The 20,313-nt window shown below is 58.6% G+C and overlaps 1 protein-coding gene across 1 annotated transcript; it reads left to right on the forward strand.

Moving 5' to 3' along the window:
* Positions 1-603: 603 nt before the first annotated feature.
* Positions 604-18,855, forward strand: UBA1 (ubiquitin like modifier activating enzyme 1; the record flags this gene model as incomplete). The annotated part of the gene is made up of 15 exons (XM_062604267.1): positions 604-738; positions 3,546-3,604; positions 4,726-4,894; positions 6,546-6,680; positions 8,157-8,263; positions 9,225-9,315; positions 9,410-9,542; positions 10,632-10,729; positions 11,823-11,969; positions 12,779-12,934; positions 13,061-13,171; positions 14,262-14,342; positions 14,592-14,747; positions 17,349-17,514; positions 18,659-18,855. Coding segments are annotated over exons 1-15 (1,917 nt in total), but the record flags the coding sequence as incomplete, so codon positions are not given.
* Positions 18,856-20,313: the final 1,458 nt, after the last annotated feature.

The following is a 20,313-nucleotide window of genomic DNA, read 5'->3' on the forward strand; positions in this document are numbered from 1 at the left end:
GTGTCCCTATGCCATAGGGGCTCCATAGGTACTTGGGGGGTGTCCCTATGCCATAGGGGCTCCATAGGCACTTGGGGGGTGTTCCTATTCCATAGAGGCTCCACAGGTACTTGGGGGGTGCCCCTCTGGCCATAGGGGCTCCATAGGTACTTGGGGGGCGCCCCTGTGCCATAGGGGCTCCATAGGCACTTGGGGGGCACCCTATGCCATATGTGCTCCATAGGTACTTGGGGGGCGCCCCTATGCCATATGTGCTCCATAGGCAATTGGGGGGTGTCCCTATGCCATAGGGTCTCCATGGGGGGGTGTCCCTATGCCATAGGGGCTCCTTAGGTACTTGGGGGGCGCCCCTATGCCATAGGGGCTCCATAGGCACTTGGGGGGCGTCCCTATGCCATAGGGGCTCCATAGGCACTTGGCGGTGTCCCTATGGCCATAGGGGCTCCATAGGCACTTGGGGGGTGCCCTATGCCATAGGGGCTCCATAGGCACTTGGGGGGCGCCCCTGTGCCATAGGGGCTCCATAGGCACTTGGGGGGCGCCCTATGCCATAGGGGCTCCATAGGCACTTGGGGGGCGCCCTATGCCATAGGGGCTCCATAGGCTCTCCTGTTCCCTCTCCCATAGATGTCCAGCTCCCCGCTGTCCAAGAAGCGCCGCATCTCTGGGTCTGAGGCACCGACGGGCTCCAGCCGTGCCCCTGTCCCCAGCGTGTCCCCCAGCGCCACCCCCACCAACGTGAGTGTCAACCCCCCCCCCAGCCCCATATAGGGCTGGCCCCATGGTCGCTATGGGGCTCAGCGCCGCGCGCCCGCGGGGGTGTCCCGTGTTGTTTCGCCACTGCAGTGCTCAGAGCCCCGTTGGTGGAGGTGTCACCAAGGGGTCCCCAGTGTGTGTCCTCCCCCCTCTCGATGGATGTGCCCCCCCCATTGTCACCCATTGTCATCCATTGTCATCTGTTGTCATCCATTGTCATCCATTGTCGCCCGTTGTCACCCACTGTTGCCCGTTGTCACCTGTTGTCGCCCGTTGTCACCTGTTGTCACCCGTTGTCCCCCATTGTCGCCCGTTGTCACCCACTGTCACCTCCCACAGCTTCCCGTTGTCACCCATAGTCACCTGTTGTCACCCATTGTCACCCGTTGTCACCCATTGTCATCTGGTGTCACCCGTTGTCATCCATTGTCACCCGTTGTCATCTGTTGTTGCCCGTTGTCATGTTGTTGCCCGTTGTCACCCATGGTCACCCATTGTCATCTGTTGTTGCCTGTTGTCACCCATGGTCACCCATTGTCATCTGGTGTCACCCGTTGTCATCCATTGTCACCCATTGTCATCTGTTGTTGCCCGTTGTCATCTGTTGTTGCCCGTTGTCACCCATGGTCACCCGTTGTTACCCATTGTCATCTGGTGTCACCCATTGTCATCTGTTGTTGCCCGTTGTCACCCATTGTCACCCATTGTCATCTGTTGTTGCCTGTTGTCACCCATGGTCACCCATTGTCATCTGGTGTCGCCTGTTGTCACCCATGGTCACCCGTTGTCACCCATGGTCACCCGTTGTCACCCACTGTCACCTGTTGTCATCCATTGTCACCCGTTGTCACCCGTTGTCACCCGTTGTCACCCATTGTCATCTGTTGTCGCCAGTTGTCCTCCATTGTCACCCATGGTCACCCATGGTCATCCATTGTCACCCGTTGTCACCCACTGTCACCTCCCACAGCTTCCCATTGTCACCCGTTGTCACCCATTGTCATCCATTGTTGCCCATTGTCACCATTCTCACTTGTTGTCACCCATTGTCGCCCGTTGTTGCCTGTTGTCATCCATTGTCACCCGTTGCCACCCATTGTCACCGGTTGTCACCCATTGTCATCCATTGTCGCGCGTTGTCACCCATTGTCGCGCGTTGCCACCCATTGTCACCGGTTGTCACCCGTTGCCACCCATTGTCACCGGTTGTCACCCATTGTCGCGCGTTGTTGCCTGTTGTCATGCATTGTCACCCGTTGCCACCCATTGTCACCGGTTGTCACCCATTGTCATCCATTGTTGTCCATTGTCACCCATTGTCACCCGTTGTCGCCCATTGTCGCCCATTGTCACCCATTCTCATTCGTTGTCACCCATTGTCACCCGTTGTCACCCGTTGTCACCTCCCACAGCTTCCCATGGGGTCACAGCACCCCCACAATCATTGGGTGACCCACAGCCCACTGCACCCAGTGGCACCCATGTGTCCCCTCCCAGCCCCCCCCACCATGTCCTCCAATGGGTGTCCCCCCCCATCTGATGCCATTGTCCCCCCATCTGATGCCATTGTCCCCCCATCTGATGCCATTGTCCCCCCCATCTGATGCCATTGTCCCCCCCATCTGATGCCATTGTCCCCCCATCTGATGCCATTGTCCCCCCATTTGATGCCATTGTCCCCCCCATTTGATGCCATTGTCCCCCCCATCTGATGCCATTGTCCCCCCATTTGATGCCATTGTCCCCCCCATCTGATGCCATTGTCCCCCCCATCTGATGCCATTGTCCCCCCCCATCTGATGCCATTGTCCCCCCCATCTGATGCCATTGTCCCCCCCATCTGATGCCATTGTCCCCCCCCATCTGATGCCATTGTCCCCCCCCTTCTGATGCCATTGTCCCCCCCATCTGATGCCATTGTCCCCCCGTCTGATGCCATTGTCCCCCCCATTTGATGCCATTGTCCCCCCATCTGATGCCATTGTCCCCCCACCTGATGCCATTGTGTCCCCCCATCTGATGCCATTGTCCCCCCATCAGATGCCATTGTCCCCCCCCCATCTGATGCCATTGTCCCCCCATTTGATGCCATTGTCCCCCCCATCTGATGCCATTGTCCCCCCATCTGATGCCCTTGTCCCCCCCATTTGATGCCATTGTCCCCCCATCTGATGCCATTGTCCCCCCACCTGATGCCATTGTCCCCCCCCATCTGATGCCATTGTCGCCTCCCATCTGATGCCATTGTCCCCCCCATCTGATGCCATTGTCCCCCCCATCTGATGCCATTGTCCCCCCATCTGATGCCATTGTCCCCCCCATCTGATGCCATTGTCCCCCCCATCTGATGCCATTGTCCCCCCCATCTGATGCCATTGTCCCCCCATCTGATGCCATTGTCCCCCCCCATCTGATGCCATTGTCCCCCCCATCTGATGCCATTGTCCCCCCCCATCTGATGCCATTGTCCCCCCCATCTGATGCCATTGTCCCCCCCCTGATGCCATTGTCCCCCCTGATGCCATTGTCCCCCCCCATCTGATGCCATTGTCCCCCCCCATCTGATGCCATTGTCCCCATCTGATGCCATTGTCCCCCCCATCTGATGCCATTGTCCCCCCCATGTGATGCCATTGTTCCCCCCATCTGATGCCATTGTCCCCCCCCATTTGATGCCGTTGTCCCCCCCATCTGATGCCATTGTCCCCCCCATCTGATGCCATTGTCCCCCCCCTTCTGATGCCATTGTCCCCCCCATCTGATGCCATTGTCCCCTTGTCCCCCCCCAGGGCATGGCGAAGAACGGGGGCGAAGCCGAGATCGATGAGGGGCTCTACTCCCGCCAGCTGTGAGTATGGGGGGGCCCTATGAATTTGGGGGGGTCCATAGGGGCTTAGGGGTATTCCTATGGATTTGGGGGGGTCCATAGGGGCTTAGGGGTATTCCTATGGATTTGGGGGGGTCCATAGGGGCTTAGGGGTATCCCTATGGATATGGGGGGGTGGGGTCCTATGGATTTGGGGGGGCTCCATATGGGCTTGGGGGTGTCCCTATGGATTTGGGGGGGGTCCATAGGGGCTTGGGGGTATCCCTATGGATTTGGGGGGAGGGGGTCCTATGGATTTGGGGGCAGCTCCATAGGTGCCTGGGGGTATCCCTATGGATTTGGGAAGGGGTTGTTGCTATGGATTTGGGGGGGGTTGTTGCTATGGATTTGGGGGGGGGGTCCATAGGGGCTTGGGGGTATCCCTATGGATTTGGGGGGGGTTATTGCTGTGGATTTGGGGGGGTCCATAGGTGCTTGGGGGTATCCCTATGGATTTGGAGAGTGGTTTATGGGTGCCTGGGGGTATCCCTATGGATTTGGGGGGTTGTTCCTATGGATTTGGGGGGGGGGGGTCCATAGGGGCTTGGGGGTATCCCTATGGATTTGGGGGGGTTGTTCCTATGGATTTGGGGGGCTCCATAGGGGCTTGGGGGTATCCCTATGGATTTGGGGGGGTTGTTGCTATGGATTTGGGGGGGTCCATAGGGGCTTGGGGTTATCCCTATGGATTTGGGGGGGTTGTTCCTATGGATTTGGGGGGGGTCCATAGGTGCTTGGGGGTATCCCTATGGATTTGGGGGGGGTTGTTGCTGTGGATTTGGGGGGGTCCATAGGGGCTTAGGGGTATCCCTATGGATTTGGGGGTGTTTCCATAGGTACTTGGGGGTATCCCTATGGATTCAGGCTGCTTTGGGGCTTCCCTATGGGGTGAGCCCTATAAGTTTGGGACCCTTTATAGCCCGGTTGGGGGGTGGGGGGGGGACACATTAGAGCCATCCCTATGGACACAGCATCTCCCAGGTCCTTCCCATTACAACATCCGGGGGGGGGGGCACCTTTAGGGGGGGTCCCTTTAAGGGCTTGGGGACCCCGCTATGGGTTTGGGGGTGCCCTGACCCCCCCCTTTTTGTGCCCCCCCCCAGGTACGTGCTGGGCCACGAGGCCATGAAGCGGATGCAGACGTCCAACGTCCTGGTGTCGGGGCTCCGGGGGCTGGGGGTGGAAGTGGCCAAAAACCTGGTGCTGGGGGGGGTCAAATCCGTCACCCTCCACGACCCCCACCCTGCTGCATGGCCTGACCTGGCCTCCCAGGTGAGCCCCCCCCTCCCCACAGCCTCTATGGGGCCGTTGGACCCCGATAATTGGGGGGGGGGGGGTGGATGGGGGGGTTAAATGTTGTTGGCACCCCCCCCACCAATGGAATGGATCGATCCTTGGTAAGGATGTTGGGGTGTTTAAGTGCCCCCCCAAGTGTAATTAATTAATTTGGGGGGATTAATGTAATTAATTACATTAATAATTAATTATATTAATAAATGGGGGGTATTTTGGGGTATTTTCTCTGTGTTTTGGGATATTTTGTATTTTGGGGTATTTTCTCTGGATTTGGGGGTGGTTTGGGGTATTTTGTCTGTGTTTTGGGGTATTTTGTCTGTGTTTGGGGGTATTTTCTCTGGATTTAGGGGTGTTTTGGGGTATTTTCTCTGTATTTTGGGGTATTTTCTCTGGATTTGGGGGTGTTTTGGGGTATTTTCTCTATTTGGGGGTGTTTGGGGGTATTTTGTAATTTAGTGTATTTTCTCTGTATTTGGGGGTGTTTTGGGGTGTTTTCTCTATTTGGGGGTGTTTTGGGGTATTTTCTTTCTATTTTGAGGAATTTTTTTGTATTTGTGGGTATTTTCTCTGTATTTTGGGGTATTTTCTTTGGACTGTGAGGTGTTTTCTCTGGATTTTGGGGTATTTTCTCTGGATTTGGGGTGTTTTCTCTGGATTTTGGGGTGTTTCTCTGGATTTGGGGTATTTTCTCTGGATTTGGGGTGTTTTCTCTGGATTTTGGGGTGTTTCTCTGGATTTTGGGGTGTTTTCTCTGGATTTGGGGTGTTTTCTCTGTATTTTGGGGTATTTTGTCTGGATTTGGGGTGTTTTCTCTGTATTTTGGGGTGTTTTCTCTGTATTTTGGGGTATTTTCTCTGGATTTGGGGTGTTTTCTCTGTATTTTGGGGTGTTTTCTCTGTATTTTGGGGTATTTTCTCTGGATTTGGGGTATTTTCTCTGGATTTGGGGGTATTTTCTCTGGATTTTGGGGTATTTTCTCTGTATTTTGGGGTGTTTTCTCTGTATTTTGGGGGTGTTTTCTCTATTTTGGGCTGTTTTCTCTGTATTTTGGGGTGTTTTCTCTGGGTTTTGGGGTGTTTTCTCTGGATTTGGGGTGTTTTCTCTGTTTTTTGGGGTGTTTTCTCTGGATTTGGGGTGTTTTCTCTGGATTTTGGGGTATTTTCTCTGGATTTTGGGGTATTTCCTCTGTATTTTGGGGTGTTTTCTCTGGATTTTGGGGTGTTTTCTCTGGATTTGGGGTGTTTTCTCTGTATTTTGGGGTATTTTCTCTGGATTTGGGGTATTTTCTCTGGATTTTGGGGTGTTTTCTCTGGATTTTGGGGTGTTTTCTCTGGATTTGGGGTGTTTTCTCTGGATTTTGGGGTGTTTTCTCTGTATTTTGGGGTATTTTCTCTGTATTTTTGGGTATTTTCTCTGGATTTTGGGCTGTTTTCTCTGTATTTTGGAGTGTTTCTCTGGATTTGGGGTATTTTCTCTGTATTTTTGGGTATTTTCTCTGGATTTTGGGGTATTTTCTCTGGATTTTGGGGTGTTTTCTCTGTATTTTGGGGTGTTTTCTCTGGGTTTGGGGTGTTGTGGGGCCGTTGTCAGGTTCTGACCCCCCCTTTGTGTGTGCCCCCCCCCCCAGTTCTACCTGCGGGAGGAGGACGTGGGGCAGAACCGGGCGGAGGCGACGCTGCCGCGCTTGGCCGAGCTCAACTCCTACGTGGCCGTGAGCAGCAGCCAGGAGCCGCTGAGCCAGGAGCTGCTCGCGCCCTTCCAGGTACCCCCATGGCCGCCCTCAGCCCCAATTGAGTGCTTGTATCCCCCCCTTGAGCACCTGTACCCCCCCCTTGAGCGCCTGTACCCCCCCTTGAGTGCCTGTACCCCCCCCTTGAGTGCCTGTACCCCCCCTTGAGCGCCTGTACCCTCCCCTTGAGCGCCTGTACCCCCCCTTGAGTGCCTGTACCCCCCCTTGAGTGCCTGTACCCCCCCTTGAGTGCCTGTACCCCTCCCTTGAGTGCCTGTACCCCCCCTTGAGCGCCTGTACCCTCCCCTTGAGCGCCTGTACCCCCCCCTTGAGCGCCTGTACCCCCCCTTGAGCGCCTGTACCCCCCCTTGAGCGCCCGTACCCCCCCCTTGAGCGCCTGTACCCCCCCTTGAGCGCCTGTACCCCCTACACCTCCGTGTACCCCCCTTTTGCTGTTGCCTACAGCTGCTTGTGCCCCCCCTTTGGCTGCCTGTATCCCCTACACCTTCTTCTGCCCACCTTTGGCTGCCAGTACTCCCTACATCTCCTTCTCCTTCAATGGCCGTCTGTTGTGCACGTCTGACTGTACCCATACACTCGGGTGTCTGTCTGACTGTACCCATACACTGTTGTGTGTGTGCGTCTGACTGTACCTATACACTGATGCGTGTGTGTATCCAACTGTAGCCATACACTGGTTTGTGTGTGTCCAACTGTACTCATGCGCTGTTGCGTGCCTGTGTCTGATTGTACCTGTACACTATTGCATGTCTGACTGTACCCATCTACTGTTGCGTGTCTATGTCTGACTGTATCTGTGTGTGTGTGTCGGACTGTACCCATACACTGGTGTGTGTCTGACTGTACCCATACACTGGTGTGTGTGTGTGACTGTAGCCATACACTGGTGTGTGTGTGTCTGACGGTACCCTTATACTGTTGTGTGTGTGTCTGACTGTAGCCATACGCTGTGTGTCTGACGGTACCCTTACACTGGTGTGTGTGTGTCTGACTGTACTCTTACACTGTCGTGTGTGTGTCTGACTGTAGCCATACACTGTGTGTCTGACGGTACCCTTACACTGTTGTGTGTGTGTCTGACTGTAGCCATACACTGTGTGTCTGACGGTACCCTTACACTGGTGTGTGTGTGTCTGACTGTACCCATACACTGTGTGTCTGACCGTACCCCATCCCATTTGCTGTCCATCACCGCGGTTGTGCGTCCGCCTGTATCTCTGTGGCCGCCTGTACCCCACAACCCCTCGTTCACCCCCAATGGCTTCCTATTTGTGTGTTCCTGCCCTGGGGGCCATGGGGCCAGATCGGGGCCATGGGGCTGGACCCACAGCCATGGAGCCGGATTGGGGGCCATGGAGCCAGACCCACAGCTATGGGGCTGGACCCACAGCCACGGGGCCGGACCCACAGCCATGGGGCTGGACCCACAGCCATGGAGCCGGATTGGGGGCCATGGAGCTGGACCCACAGCCATGGGGCTCTCCCTAGGTCGTGGTTTTGACCAACTCATCCCTGGAGGAGCAGCTGTGGGTCGGGGACTTCTGCCACAGCCACGGCATCAAACTGGTGGTGGCCGATACCCGCGGGCTCTTCGGGTGAGCCCCACATGGGGGCTCCTCCCCCCTCCTTGGGGTCCCCCTAGGGCCCTCCTGGGGGGTTCCTCATCCCCTTTGGGGTCCCCAGGGAGCCCTTTTGGGGTCCCCCTGCCCCCCTAGGGGCTTTTTGGGGTTCTCCTGGGTCCCTTTGGGTCCTTTTTGGGCTCCCCCCATGTCCCTTTTTAGGGGTCTCTTGGGTCCCTTTCAGGGTTCTGTTGACCCCCTGGGTCCCTTTTGGGGCTCCCGTCTCCCCTTGGGTCCCTTTGGGGGTCACTTGGGTCCCTTTTGGGGTTCCCTTGGGACCGTTTTGGGGCTCTCCTGTTCCCTTGGGTCCCTTTAGGGCTTCTCTTGGGTCCCTTTTGGGGTTCTCTTGGGTCCCTTTTGGGGTCCCCCCTGTTCCCTTGGCTCCCTTTTGGGGTCCCCCATCCCCTTGGCTCCCTTTTGGGCTTCTCTTGGGTCCCTTTTGGGGTTCCCTCTGTTCCCTTGGGTCCCTTTTGGGGTTCCCTTGGGTCCCTTTCGGGGTCCCCCATCCCCTTGGCTCCCTGTTGGGCTTCTCTTGGGTCCCTTTTGGGGTCCCCCATCCCCTTGGCTCCCTTTTGGGGTCCCCTTGGGTCCCTTTCGGGGTCCCCCATCCCCTTGGCTCCCTTTTGGGGTCCCCTTGGGTCCCTTTTGGGGTCCCCCATCCCCTTGGCTCCCTTCTGGGCTTCTCTTGGGTCCCTTTTGGGGTCCCCCATCCCCTTGGCTCCCTTTTGGGGTCCCCTTGGGTCCCTTTCGGGGTCCCCCATCCCCTTGGCTCCCTTTTGGGGTCCCCTTGGGTCCCTTCTGGGGTCCCCCCATCCCCTTGGCTCCCTTTTGGGGTCCCCTTGGGTCCCTTTCAGGGTCCCCCTTTCCCCTTGGATCCCTTTGGGGGTCCCCCCCCCATCCTCTCTCCCTGACCCCCCCTTCCCCCCCCCCCCCCCAGCCAGCTCTTCTGTGACTTTGGGGACGACATGGTGGTGACCGACACCAACGGCGAGCAGCCCCTCAGCGCCATGGTTTCCATGGTAACCAAGGTACCAATACCCTATAAAGGATGCTGGGATGGGGGGGGGGGGGGTGTGATGCTCAACACCCATTGATCCCCCCCCCACACACACACACATTAAGGGCTGCCCAGGGGAGGTGACGTGTCTGGATGAGGCCCGGCACGGCTTCGAGACCGGCGACTTCGTCACCTTCACCGAGGTGGAAGGGATGGAGCAGCTCAACTCCTGCGGCCCCATGGAGATCCGCGTCCTCGGTGAGCCCCTAGGGCTTCTATAGGGGGCTGGGGGCGACTGGGGGCTTCTATAGGGGGCTATGGGCACCTGGGGGCTTGCTATAGGGGGTTATGGGCACCTGGAGCAGTTCTGTAGGGCCTATGGAGCCCTGCAGTCATTCTATAGGGGGCTATACGTATCTGGAGCTTTTCTATAGGGGGTTATGGAGCTCTGGAGCCTTTCTATAGGGGGCTGTAGGTACCTGGAGCCCTTCTATAGGGGGCTGTGGAGCCCTGGAGCCTCTCTATAGGGGGCTGTAGGTACCTGGAGCCCTTCTATAGGGGGCTATGGAGCCCTGGAGCCTCTCTATAGGGGGCTATGGAGCCCTGGAGCCTCTCTATAGGGGGCTGTAGGTACCTGGAGCCCTTCTATAGGGGGCTATGGAGCCCTTCTATAGGGGGCTATGGAGCCCTGGAGCCCTTCTATAGGGGGCTGTCGAGCCCTGAAGCCTCTCTATAGGGACTTTAGTTACCTGGAGCCCTTCTATAGGGGGCTATGGATCCCTGAAGCCTCTCTATAGGGACTTTAGTTACTTGGAGCCCTTCTATAGGGGGCTATGGAGCCCTGGAGCCTCTCTATAGGGCCCCTAGGTACCTGGAGTCCTTCTATAGGGGGCTATGGAGCCCTGGAGCCCTTCTATAGGGGGCTATGGAGCCCTGGAGCCCTTCTATAGGGGTCTATGGAGCCCTGGAGCCTCTCTATAGGGGGCTATGGAGCCCTGGAGCCTCTCTATAGGGGGCTATGGAGCCCTGGAGCCCTTCTATAAGGGGCTATGGAGCCCTGGAGCCCTTCTATAGGGGGTTATGGAGCTCTGGAGCCCTTCTATAGGGGGCTATGGAGCCCTGGAGCCTCTCTATAGGGGGCTGTCGAGCCCTGAAGCCTCTCTATAGGGGGCTGTCGAGCCCTGGAGCCTCTCTATAGGGGGCTGTCGAGCCCTGAAGCCTCTCTATAGGGTCTTAGTTACCTGGAGCCTCTCTATAGGGCCCCTGGGTACCCGGAGCCCTTCTCTAGGGGTCTGTGGGGGCCTGGGGCCCTCCTCGAGCCTCCCTGGTGACAGCCCCTCCCCACAGGGCCCTACACCTTCAGCATCGGGGACACGAGCGACTTTGGGGACTACGTGCGGGGGGGCATCGTCACCCAGGTCAAGATGCCCAAGCACATCCGCTTCGTGAGTTGGGGGGGCACCCTATGGGGTGGGGGGGGAGTCACCCAATGGGGTTGGGGGGGGCACCCTATGGGGTTGGGGGGGACACCCAATGGGGTGGGGGGGACACCCAATGGGGTGGGGATGGTCAATGGGGTGGGGGGGGGCACCCAATGGGGTGGGGGAGGGGCACCCAATGGGGGTGGACGGACGACACCCAATGGGGGTGGGGGGGGGGCACCCAATGGGGTTGGGGGGGGGCACCCAATGGGGTGTGGGGGGGCACCCTTTGGGGTGGGGGGCATCCAATGGGGTTGGGGGGGGGACACCCAATGGGGTGGAGGGGGGGCACCCAATGGGGTGAACTGGGGGGGGGGGGCACCCAATGAGATGGGGGGGGCACCCAATGGGGTTGGGGGGGGCACCCAATGGGGTGGGGGGGGCACCCAATGGGATGGGGGGGCACCCAATGGGATGGAGGGGGGGCACCCAATGGGGTTGGGGGGAGCACACCCAATGGGGTGGGGGGGGTCAATGGGGTGGGGAGGGTCAATGGGGTGGGGGGGGCACCCAATGGGGTTGGGGGGGGTCAATGAGGTGGGGGGGGAGTCACCCAATGGGGTTGGGGGGGCACCCAATGGGGTGGGGGGGGACACCCAATGGGGTGGGGGGGTCAATGGGGTGGGGGGGAGCACCCAATGGGGTTGGGGGGGGCACCCAATGGGGTGGGGGGGGTCAATGGGGTGGGGAGGGTCAATGGGGTGGGGGGGCACCCAATGGGGGGGGACGGACGACACCCAATGGGGTGGGGGGGGACACCCAATGGGGTTGGGGGGGCACCCAATGGGGTTGGGGGCATCCAATGGGGTTGGGGGAGGGGGCACCCAATGGGGTTGGGGGGGGACACCCAGTGGGGTTGGGGCAGGGGCACCCAATGGGGGGGGCACCCAATAGGGTTGGGGGGGGCACCCAATGGGGTTGGGGGGGGCACCCAATAGGTTTGGGGTGGGACACCCAATGGGGTGTGTGTGGGGGACACTCAATAGGGTTGGGGGGGGCACCCAATGGGGTGTGGGGGGCCAATGGGTGCTCACCAGTGACCCCCACCCCATGGCAGAAGCGGCTGCGGGAGTCGCTGGCGGCCCCGGAGCTGATGGTCACCGACTTCGGGAAGGCCGAGCGGCCCCCGATGCTGCACTGGGGCTGGCAGGGCCTGCACCGGTTCATGGCCCAGCACGGGCACGCGCCGAGGGCACGGCACCAGGTGGGCATGGGGGGGACATGGGGGGAGTGGGGATATGGGGGGTATGGATGGGGTGGGGATGTGGGGGGTATGGATGGGGTGGGGATGTGGGGGGGTATGGGGGGAGTGGGGATGTGGGGGGGTATGGATGGAGTGGGGATGGGGGGGGGGTATGGGGGGAGTGGGAATGTGGGGGGGTATGGGTGGGGTGGGGATGTGGGGGGTAAGGGGGGGTATGGATGGAGTGGGGATATGGGGGGGATATGGGGGGTATGGATGGGGTGGGGATATGGGGGGTATGGGGGGAGTGGGGATGGGGGGGTATGGATGGGGTGGGGATGGGGGGATATGGGTGGGGTGGGGGTGTGGGGGGGTATGGATGGAGTGGGGATGTGGGGGGGGTATGGTTGGAGTGGGGATGTGGGGGGGACATGGGGGGAGTGGGGATGGGGGGGTATGGTTGGAGTGGGGATGTGGGGGGGGTATGGGGGGAGTGGGGATTTGGGGGGGGTATGGGGGGAGTGGGGATTTGGGGGGGGTATGGATGGAGTGGGGATATGGGGGGTATGGATGGAGTGGGGATGGGGGGTATGGATGGAATAGGGATGGGGGGGGTATGGGGTGTGGGGATGGGGGGCTATGGATGGAGTGGGGCTGTGGTGGGGTACGGGGAGTCACTTGGCCATGGTGGGACACTGGAGCCACTGAAACACCGCCACCGACCCCACACCATCTCCTCCCCCAACACCCATCTTGTGCTGTCCCCATTGGGGGGGGGGTCCCCCCCTTGCTTGTCCCCCACCCTAACTGTATCCTACCCCCCACCTTAGGGCGACGCGGCCGAGATGGTGGCCTTGACCCGGGCCCTGGCCCCGGGGGTGGACCTGGATGAGAAGCTCCTGCAGGAATTGGCTTTCCAAGCCACCGGAGACCTGGCCCCCGTCAACGCCTTCATCGGGGGCTTGGCAGCCCAGGAGGTCATGAAGGTACCGGGACAGCCACGACCCCTTCCTTGAGCATCCATGGTTGTGGGGGGGGTGTTTTCCCCATCACACATGTGTGGGGTGCCCTCCTTGGTCAATGGGGGTCTCCTGATGGGCTCTTGGGTGCAGGCCGTGTCCGGGAAGTTCACCCCCATCACCCAATGGCTCTACTTTGACGCCTTGGAATGTCTTCCTGAGGAGAACAAAGAGACGATTCTGACCGAGGAGCAGTGTCGCCCGGTGAGCACCCATGGGTGGGGGGGGCACCCTCTTGAGGGTGCCCAAAGGGTTGGGTGGTTCATTGGGTCATTAGATTCCTTATGGGGTAGGGATTGGTCATAGGGCGCCCATGGGTTGGAGGCACCCATGGGGTCGGTTGTCTTATTGGGGACATCCATGGGTGGGCACCGTCCTTATGGGCATCTCTTTGGGGCGGGTGTTGTTCATAGGGCACCCATGGGGTTGGTTGTTTTACTGGGGACACCCATGGGTGGGCACCCTCCTTATGGGCATCTCTTTGGGGTGGGTGTTGTTCATAGGGCACCCATGGGTTGGAGGCACCCATGGGGTCGGTTGTTTTAGTGGGGACATCCATGGGTGGGCACCCTCCTTATGGGCATCTCTTCGGGGTGGGTGTTGTTCATAGGGCACCCATGGGGTTGGTTGCCTCACTGGGGACACCCGTGGGTGGGCACCCTCCTTATGGGCAGCTCTTTGGGGTGGGTGTTGTTCATAGGGCACCCATGGGTTTGGTTGTTTTATTGGGGACACCCATGGGTGGGCACCCTCCTTATGGGCATCTCTTTGGGGTGGGTGTTGTTCATAGGGCGCCCATGTGTTGGAGGCACCCATGGGGCTGGTTGTCTCACTGGGGACACCCATGGGTGGGCACCCTCCTTGTGGGCACCCCCTTTTAGATGGGCCTCTCCTTGGAATGGGCATTGGTCATAAGACACCCATGGCTTGACCCCCTTAGGGGCACCCATGGGTGGGCATCTCCTTGGGTTGGGATGGGGATTGACCATGAGGTGAGGAAACCAATGGGTTCAGCAGCTTTATGGGGACACCCATCGCTGGGGGTCATCTTATGGTTAGCACCCATCGTGGGGTACCCATGGGTGCCACTTCCTTGACACGAGCGTGTCGGTAGCGTTGGCGTTAGCTATGGGGCACCCAGATGCGAGTACCTCAACGGGTTGACGTTATCCCTTGAGCACCCATGGGTTGGCCATCACCCTGGGGGCACCCATGGCTCGGTGGCTGGCCCCCCATAGGGTGGCCTCCCCACGGCAGGGTGACCCATCCAGGTGACACCTTGGGTTGTCCCCAGCGCAACAGCCGCTACGACGGACAGATCGCCGTCTTCGGGGCCGACCTGCAGGCCAAGCTGGGAGCCCAGAAGTACTTTGTGGTCAGTGTCCCCTCCCTGTCCCCGTGGGTCCCTGTGTGTCCCCAGGCCTCCTCCTGGCTCTCCCCACATGTCCCTATGGGTCCTCAGAGTGTCCCCAAGTGTCCCTGTTCGGCCATGAACGTCCCTCATCCCCATCCGTGTGTCCCCAGCTGTGCATGGGGCACCTTGGGCTGTGTCCCCCTATGTCCCCATGTGTCCCCACATGTCCCCACGTGTCCCCACATGTCCCCACTTATCACCTGTGCTCAGGTGGGTGCGGGCGCCATCGGTTGTGAGCTGCTGAAGAACTTTGCCATGATGGGGCTGGGCTGCGGGCCCGAGGGCTCCATCACCGTCACCGACATGGACACCATCGAGAAGTCCAACCTCAACCGCCAGTTCCTCTTCCGGCCTTGGGATGTCACGGTAAGGGGCACGGGGGAGGAGCCTATGGGGTAGAGAGGAAGGGGGCGGGGTCTATGGGGGGGGCCGCCGTTAAGATGTCAGCATTCGGTTGGTCGTTGTCGGCATTCAAGTTGGCCAAGGTTGGAGTTGGCCAACGGCCATGGTCAGGTTGGTCGTTGTCAACGTCCTAGTTGGCCAATGTCAGTGTCCCATTGGGTTTGAGTTGGCCAACGTCGACATTCAGGTTGGCTTGAGTTGGGTGTTGTCAACGTTTGAGTTGGCCAACAGCAACGTTCATGTGGTTGGAGTTGGCCAACGGTAATGTTCATGTGGTTGGAGTTGGCCAACGGCAATGTTCATGTGGTTGGAGTTGGCCAATGGAAATGTTCATGTGGTTGGAGTTGGCCAACGGCAACGTTCATGTGGTTGGAGTTGGCCAACGGCAACGTTCATGTGGTTGGAGTTGGCCAACGGCAACGTTCATGTGGTTGGAGTTGGCCAACGGCAATGTTCATGTGGTTGGAGTTGGCCAACGGCAACGTTCATGTGGTTGGAGTTGGCCAACGGCAACGTTCATGTGGTTGGAGTTGGCCAACGGCAACGTTCATGTGGTTGGAGTTGGCCAACGGCAACGTACAGGTTGGTTCGAGTTGGCCAATGGCAACATTGGGGTTGGTTCAGGTTGGTCAGCATCTGGTTTGGTTTGTGTTGGTCAGTGTCCAAGATGGTCAACATTGAGTTGGCCAATGCCAATGTCCCGATTGATCCCACTTGGCCAATGTCAACGTTCAGTGGCTTCAAGTTGGCCAGTGTCAATATCCTGTTGGGTCTGAGTTGGCCAGTGTCAACGTTCAGGTTGGTTTGAGTTGCCCGGTATCAACGTTTGAGATGCTCAACATTGAGTTGGTCAACGTCAAGGTTCAGGTTGGTTCAAGTTGGACAACATCAACACCCTGGTTGGACAATGTCAATGTTTGAGTTGGTTCGTGTTGGCCAATGGCAACCTTCAGGTTGGTTCAAGTTGGTCAGTGTCAGTGCCCCAGTTGGTCCCACTTGGCCAATGTCAGCGTTCAGTTGGTTGAAGTTGGCCAACATCAACGTCCCTGTTGGCCATTGTCAATGTTTAGGTTGGTTCAGGTTGGCCATTTTCAACCGTGAGTTGGTTGCAGTTGGCCATTCATTGTCGATGTTAAAATTGGTTCAAGTTGGCCATTGTCAACATTTGAGTTGGTTCAAGTTGGCCATTCTCAATGTTGAGTTGGTTCATTTTGGCCAATGTCAACGTTTGGGTTGGTTCAGGTTGACCATTGTCAACGTTTGGGTTGGTTCAAGTTGGCCGATATCAATGTTCAGTTGGTTCAAGTTGGTCAATGTCCCATTTGGTTCAAGTTGGCCATTGTCTGCGTTTGGGTTGGTTCAGGTTTGCCGTTGTCAACGTTTTGAGTTGGTTCCAGTTGGCCGTTGTCAATGTTTAGTTGGTTCTAGTTGGCCATTGTCAACGTTTGAGTTGGTTCCAGTTGGCCATTGTCAACGTTTAGGTTGGTTCCAGTTGGCCATTGTCAACGTTCAGTTGGTTCTAGTTGCCCGATGTCAACGTTTGGGTTGGTTCCAGTTGGCCATCGTCAACATTTCAGTTGGTTCCGGTTGACCATTGTCAATGTTGAGTTGGTTCCAGTTGGCCATTGTCAGCGTTGAGTTGGTTCAAGGTTGCCACTGTCAACGTTGAGTTGGTTCCAGTTGGCCATCGTCAACATTTCAGTTGGTTACAGTTGGCCATTCTCAACATTGAGTTGGTTCCAGTTGCCCAATGTCAACGTTTGGGTTGGTTCCAGTTGGCCGTTGTCAACGTTGAGTTGGTTTGAGTTGGCCGATGTCAACATTCAGTTGGTTCCAGTTGGCTGATGTCAACGTTCAGTTGGTTCCAGTTGGCCATTCTCAACGTTGAGTTGGTTCCAGTTGGCCGTTCTCAATGTTGAGTTGGTTCCAGTTGCCCGATGTCAACGTTTGGGTTGGTTCCACTTGGCCATCGTCAACATTTCAGTTGGTTCCAGTTGGCCATTCTCAGCGCTGAGTTGGTTCCAGTTGCCCGATGTCAACGTTTGGGTTGGTTCATGTTGGTCATCGTCAACATTTCGGTTGGTTCCAGTTGACCATTGTCAATGTTGAGTTGGTTCTAGTTGGCCATTGTCAACATTTCAGTTGGTTCCAGTTGGCCATTCTCAACGTTGAGTTGGTTCCAGTTGCCCGATGTCAACGTTTGGGTTGGTTCCAGTTGGCCGATGTCAACATTCACTTGGTTTCAGTTGGCCAATGTCAACGTTCAGTTGGTTTGAGTTGGCCGTTGTCAACGTTGAGTTGGTTCCAGTTGGCCAATGTCAACGTTCAGTTGGTTTGAGTTGGCCATTGTCAATGTTCAGTTGGTTTCAGTTGGCCGATGTCAACGTTCAGTTGGTTTGAGTTGGCCGATATCAACGTTCACTTGGTTTAAGTTTGACAACGTCCACGTTTGCGCTCTCTTGACGTTCCCCGGCCATCGGATGGGGCTCAAAGTGTGTGTGGGGACCCACGACAATGCCCCATAGAGGGCTCCATGGCCCGACCTTCCCCATCTCCCCCCTGCAGAAGCTGAAGTCGGAGCGGGCGGCGGCGGCCGTGCGGGCCATGAACCCTTCGCTGCGCATCACGAGCCGCCCCGAGCGCGTCGGCCCCGAGACCGAGCGCGTCTACGACGACGACTTCTTCGAGGCCCTCGACGGCGTCGCCAACGCCCTCGACAACGTTGATGCCCGTGAGCACCCCCCCCCGGGGGGGGGCTATGGGGTGCTATGGGGCGGGGGGGGTGTCCTCAGGGTGCTATTGGGGGTCGTTGGGGTGCTGTGGGGCGTTCTTAGGGGGCTTTTTGGGGTGTTGGGGAGCATCATTTGGGTTCTCCAGGGGGGTTGGGTTGTAGGTGATGGCAGGGGTGTTATAGTGAAGCTGTGGGGACCACCTTGGGGGGGGGGCAGGAGTGATGCTATAGGGCTCCTCCGGGATGCTATAGGCACCCTAGGGATGCTCTAGGCACCCCAAGAATGTTGGAGGGACCCCTGGGAGTGCTGTAGGGACCCCAGGCAGGTGATGGGTACCCCCAGGTGTGCTATAGGGAAGCTGTGGGTACCCCAGAGATGCTCTAGGGCCCTTCAGGGATGCTCTAGGGAAGCTCTGGGTACCCCAAGGGTGCCCTAGGGCCTGTCAGGGATGCTCTAGGGCCCCCAAGGAGTGCTATAGGGATGCTCTAGGCCCTTTAGGGATGCTCTAGGCCTTTTAGGGATGCTCTAGGCCCTTTAGGGATGCTCTGGGTCCTTTAGGGATGCTCTGAGCCCTTTAGGGATGCTCTAGGTCCTTTAGGGATGCTCTAGGTCCTTTAGGGATGCTCTGAGCCCTTTAGAGATGCTCTAGGTCCTTTGGGGATGCTCTAGGCCCTTTAGGGATGCTCTGGTCCCCCTAGGGATGCTCTAGGCCCTATAGGGATGCTCTAGGGCCCCTCGGGATGCTCTGGTCCCCCTAGGGATGCTCTAGGCCCTATAGGGATGCCCTGGGCCCCCTCGGGATGCTCTGGGCCCTTTAGGGATGCTCTAGGATCCTTAGGGATGCTCTGGGCCCTTTAGGGACGCTCTGGACCCTTTAGGGATGCTCTGGGTCCTTTAGGGATGCTCGGGGCCCTTTAGGGATGCTCTGGGCCCCCTCGGGATGTTCTGAGCCCTTTAGGGATGCTCTAGGATCGCTAGGGATGCTCTAGGTCCTTTAGGGATGCTCTAGGCCCTATAGGGATGCTCTGGGCCATTTAGGGATGCTCTGTTCCCCCTCGGGCTGCTCTAACCCCCCTCAAGGCTTCCCTAGTGTGTGTGTGCGTGTCCCCCCCCCAACTCCAGCCCCATGGTGCCCCTTTGTAGGGCTCTACATGGACCGGCGGTGCGTGTACTACCGGAAGCCGCTGCTGGAGTCGGGCACGTTGGGCACGAAGGGGAACGTGCAGGTGGTGATCCCGTTCCTGAGCGAGTCGTACAGCTCGAGCCAGGACCCCCCCGAGAAGGCCATCCCCATCTGCACCCTCAAGAACTTCCCCAACGCCATCGAGCACACGCTGCAGGTAACCCCCCCCCCCACGCCCCATAGGGGGGCTCCGGTTGGGATATGGGGGGCGGTGAGGGGTTCCTATGGGGTGGGGTAGGTGGCTCTGGGTGCATTGTGTGGGGTGATCCATGGGGGTGTCCTGTGCTGGATGCACACTGACCCCATAGGGGGGCTCTGATTGGGCTATGGGGGTTGAGGGGTTCCTATGGGGTGGGGTAGGTGGCTCTGGGTGCATTGTGTGGGGGGATCTATGGGGGTGCCCTGTGCTGGGTGCACCCTGACACACCCCATACCCCGACCCACAACCCATAGGGGGGTTCTATAGGGGGCTCTGATTGGGCTATGGGGGGTTGAGTGCTTCCTATGGGGTGGGGTAGGTGGCTCTGGGTGCATTGTGTGGGGGGATCCATGGGGGTGTCCTGTGCTGGGTGCCCCCTGACATACCCCATCCCCACCCACGCCCCATAGGGGGGCTCTGGTTGGGATATGGGGGGGTTGAGGGGTTCCTATGGGGTGGGGTAGGTGGCTCTGGGTGCATTGTGTGGGGTGATCCATGGGGGTGTCCTGTGCTGGATGCACACTGACCCCATAGGGGGGCTCTGGTTGGGATATGGGGGGGTTGAGGGGTTCCTATGGGGTGGGGTAGGTGGCTCTGGGTGCATTGTGTGGGGTGATCCATGGGGGTGTCCTGTGCTGGGTGCACACTGACCCCATAGGGGGGCTCTGGTTGGGATATGGGGGGGTTGAGGGGTTCCTATGGGGTGGGGTAGGTGGCTCTGGGTGCATTGTGTGGGGGGATCTATGGGGGTGCCCTCTGCTGGGTACCCCCCATCCCCACCCACGCCCCATAGGGGTCTCTGGTTGGGCTATGGGGGGGATTGAGTGCTTCCTATGGGGTGGGGTAGGTGGCTCTGGGTGCATTGTGTGGGGGGATCTATGGGGCTGTCCTGTGCTGGGTGCACACTAATCCCCCCTGTACCCCCCCCCACGCCCCATAGGGGGGCTCTGATTGGGCTGTGGGGGGGGTGAGGGCTTCCTATGGGGTGGGGTAGGTGGCTCTGGGTGCATTGTGTGGGGGATCTATGGGGGTGCCCTGTGCTGGGTGCCCCCTGACATACCCCATCCCCACCCACGCCCCATAGGGGGGCTCTGATTGGGCTATGGGGGGTTGAGGGCTTCCTATGGGGTGGGGTAGGTGGCTCTGGGTGCATTGTGTGGGGTGATCCATGGGGGTGTCCTGTGCTGGATGCACACTGACCCCATAGGGGGGCTCTGGTTGGGCTATGGGGGGGATTGAGGGGTTCCTATGGGGTGGGGTAGGTGGCTCTGGGTGCATTGTGTGGGGGGATCTATGGGGGTGCCCTGTGCTGGGTACCCCCGGTACCCCCCATCCCCACCCACGCCCCATAGGGGGGCTCTGGTTGGGATATGGGGGGATTGAGGGGTTCCTATGGGGTGGGGTAGGTGGCTCTGG

Source organism: Pezoporus occidentalis, unplaced genomic scaffold (assembly GCF_034315485.1).
Source record: "Pezoporus occidentalis ecotype Australia unplaced genomic scaffold, CSIRO_AGI_Poc_V1 ctg845, whole genome shotgun sequence".
In the NCBI taxonomy this organism is placed as follows: domain Eukaryota; kingdom Metazoa; phylum Chordata; class Aves; order Psittaciformes; family Psittacidae; genus Pezoporus; species Pezoporus occidentalis.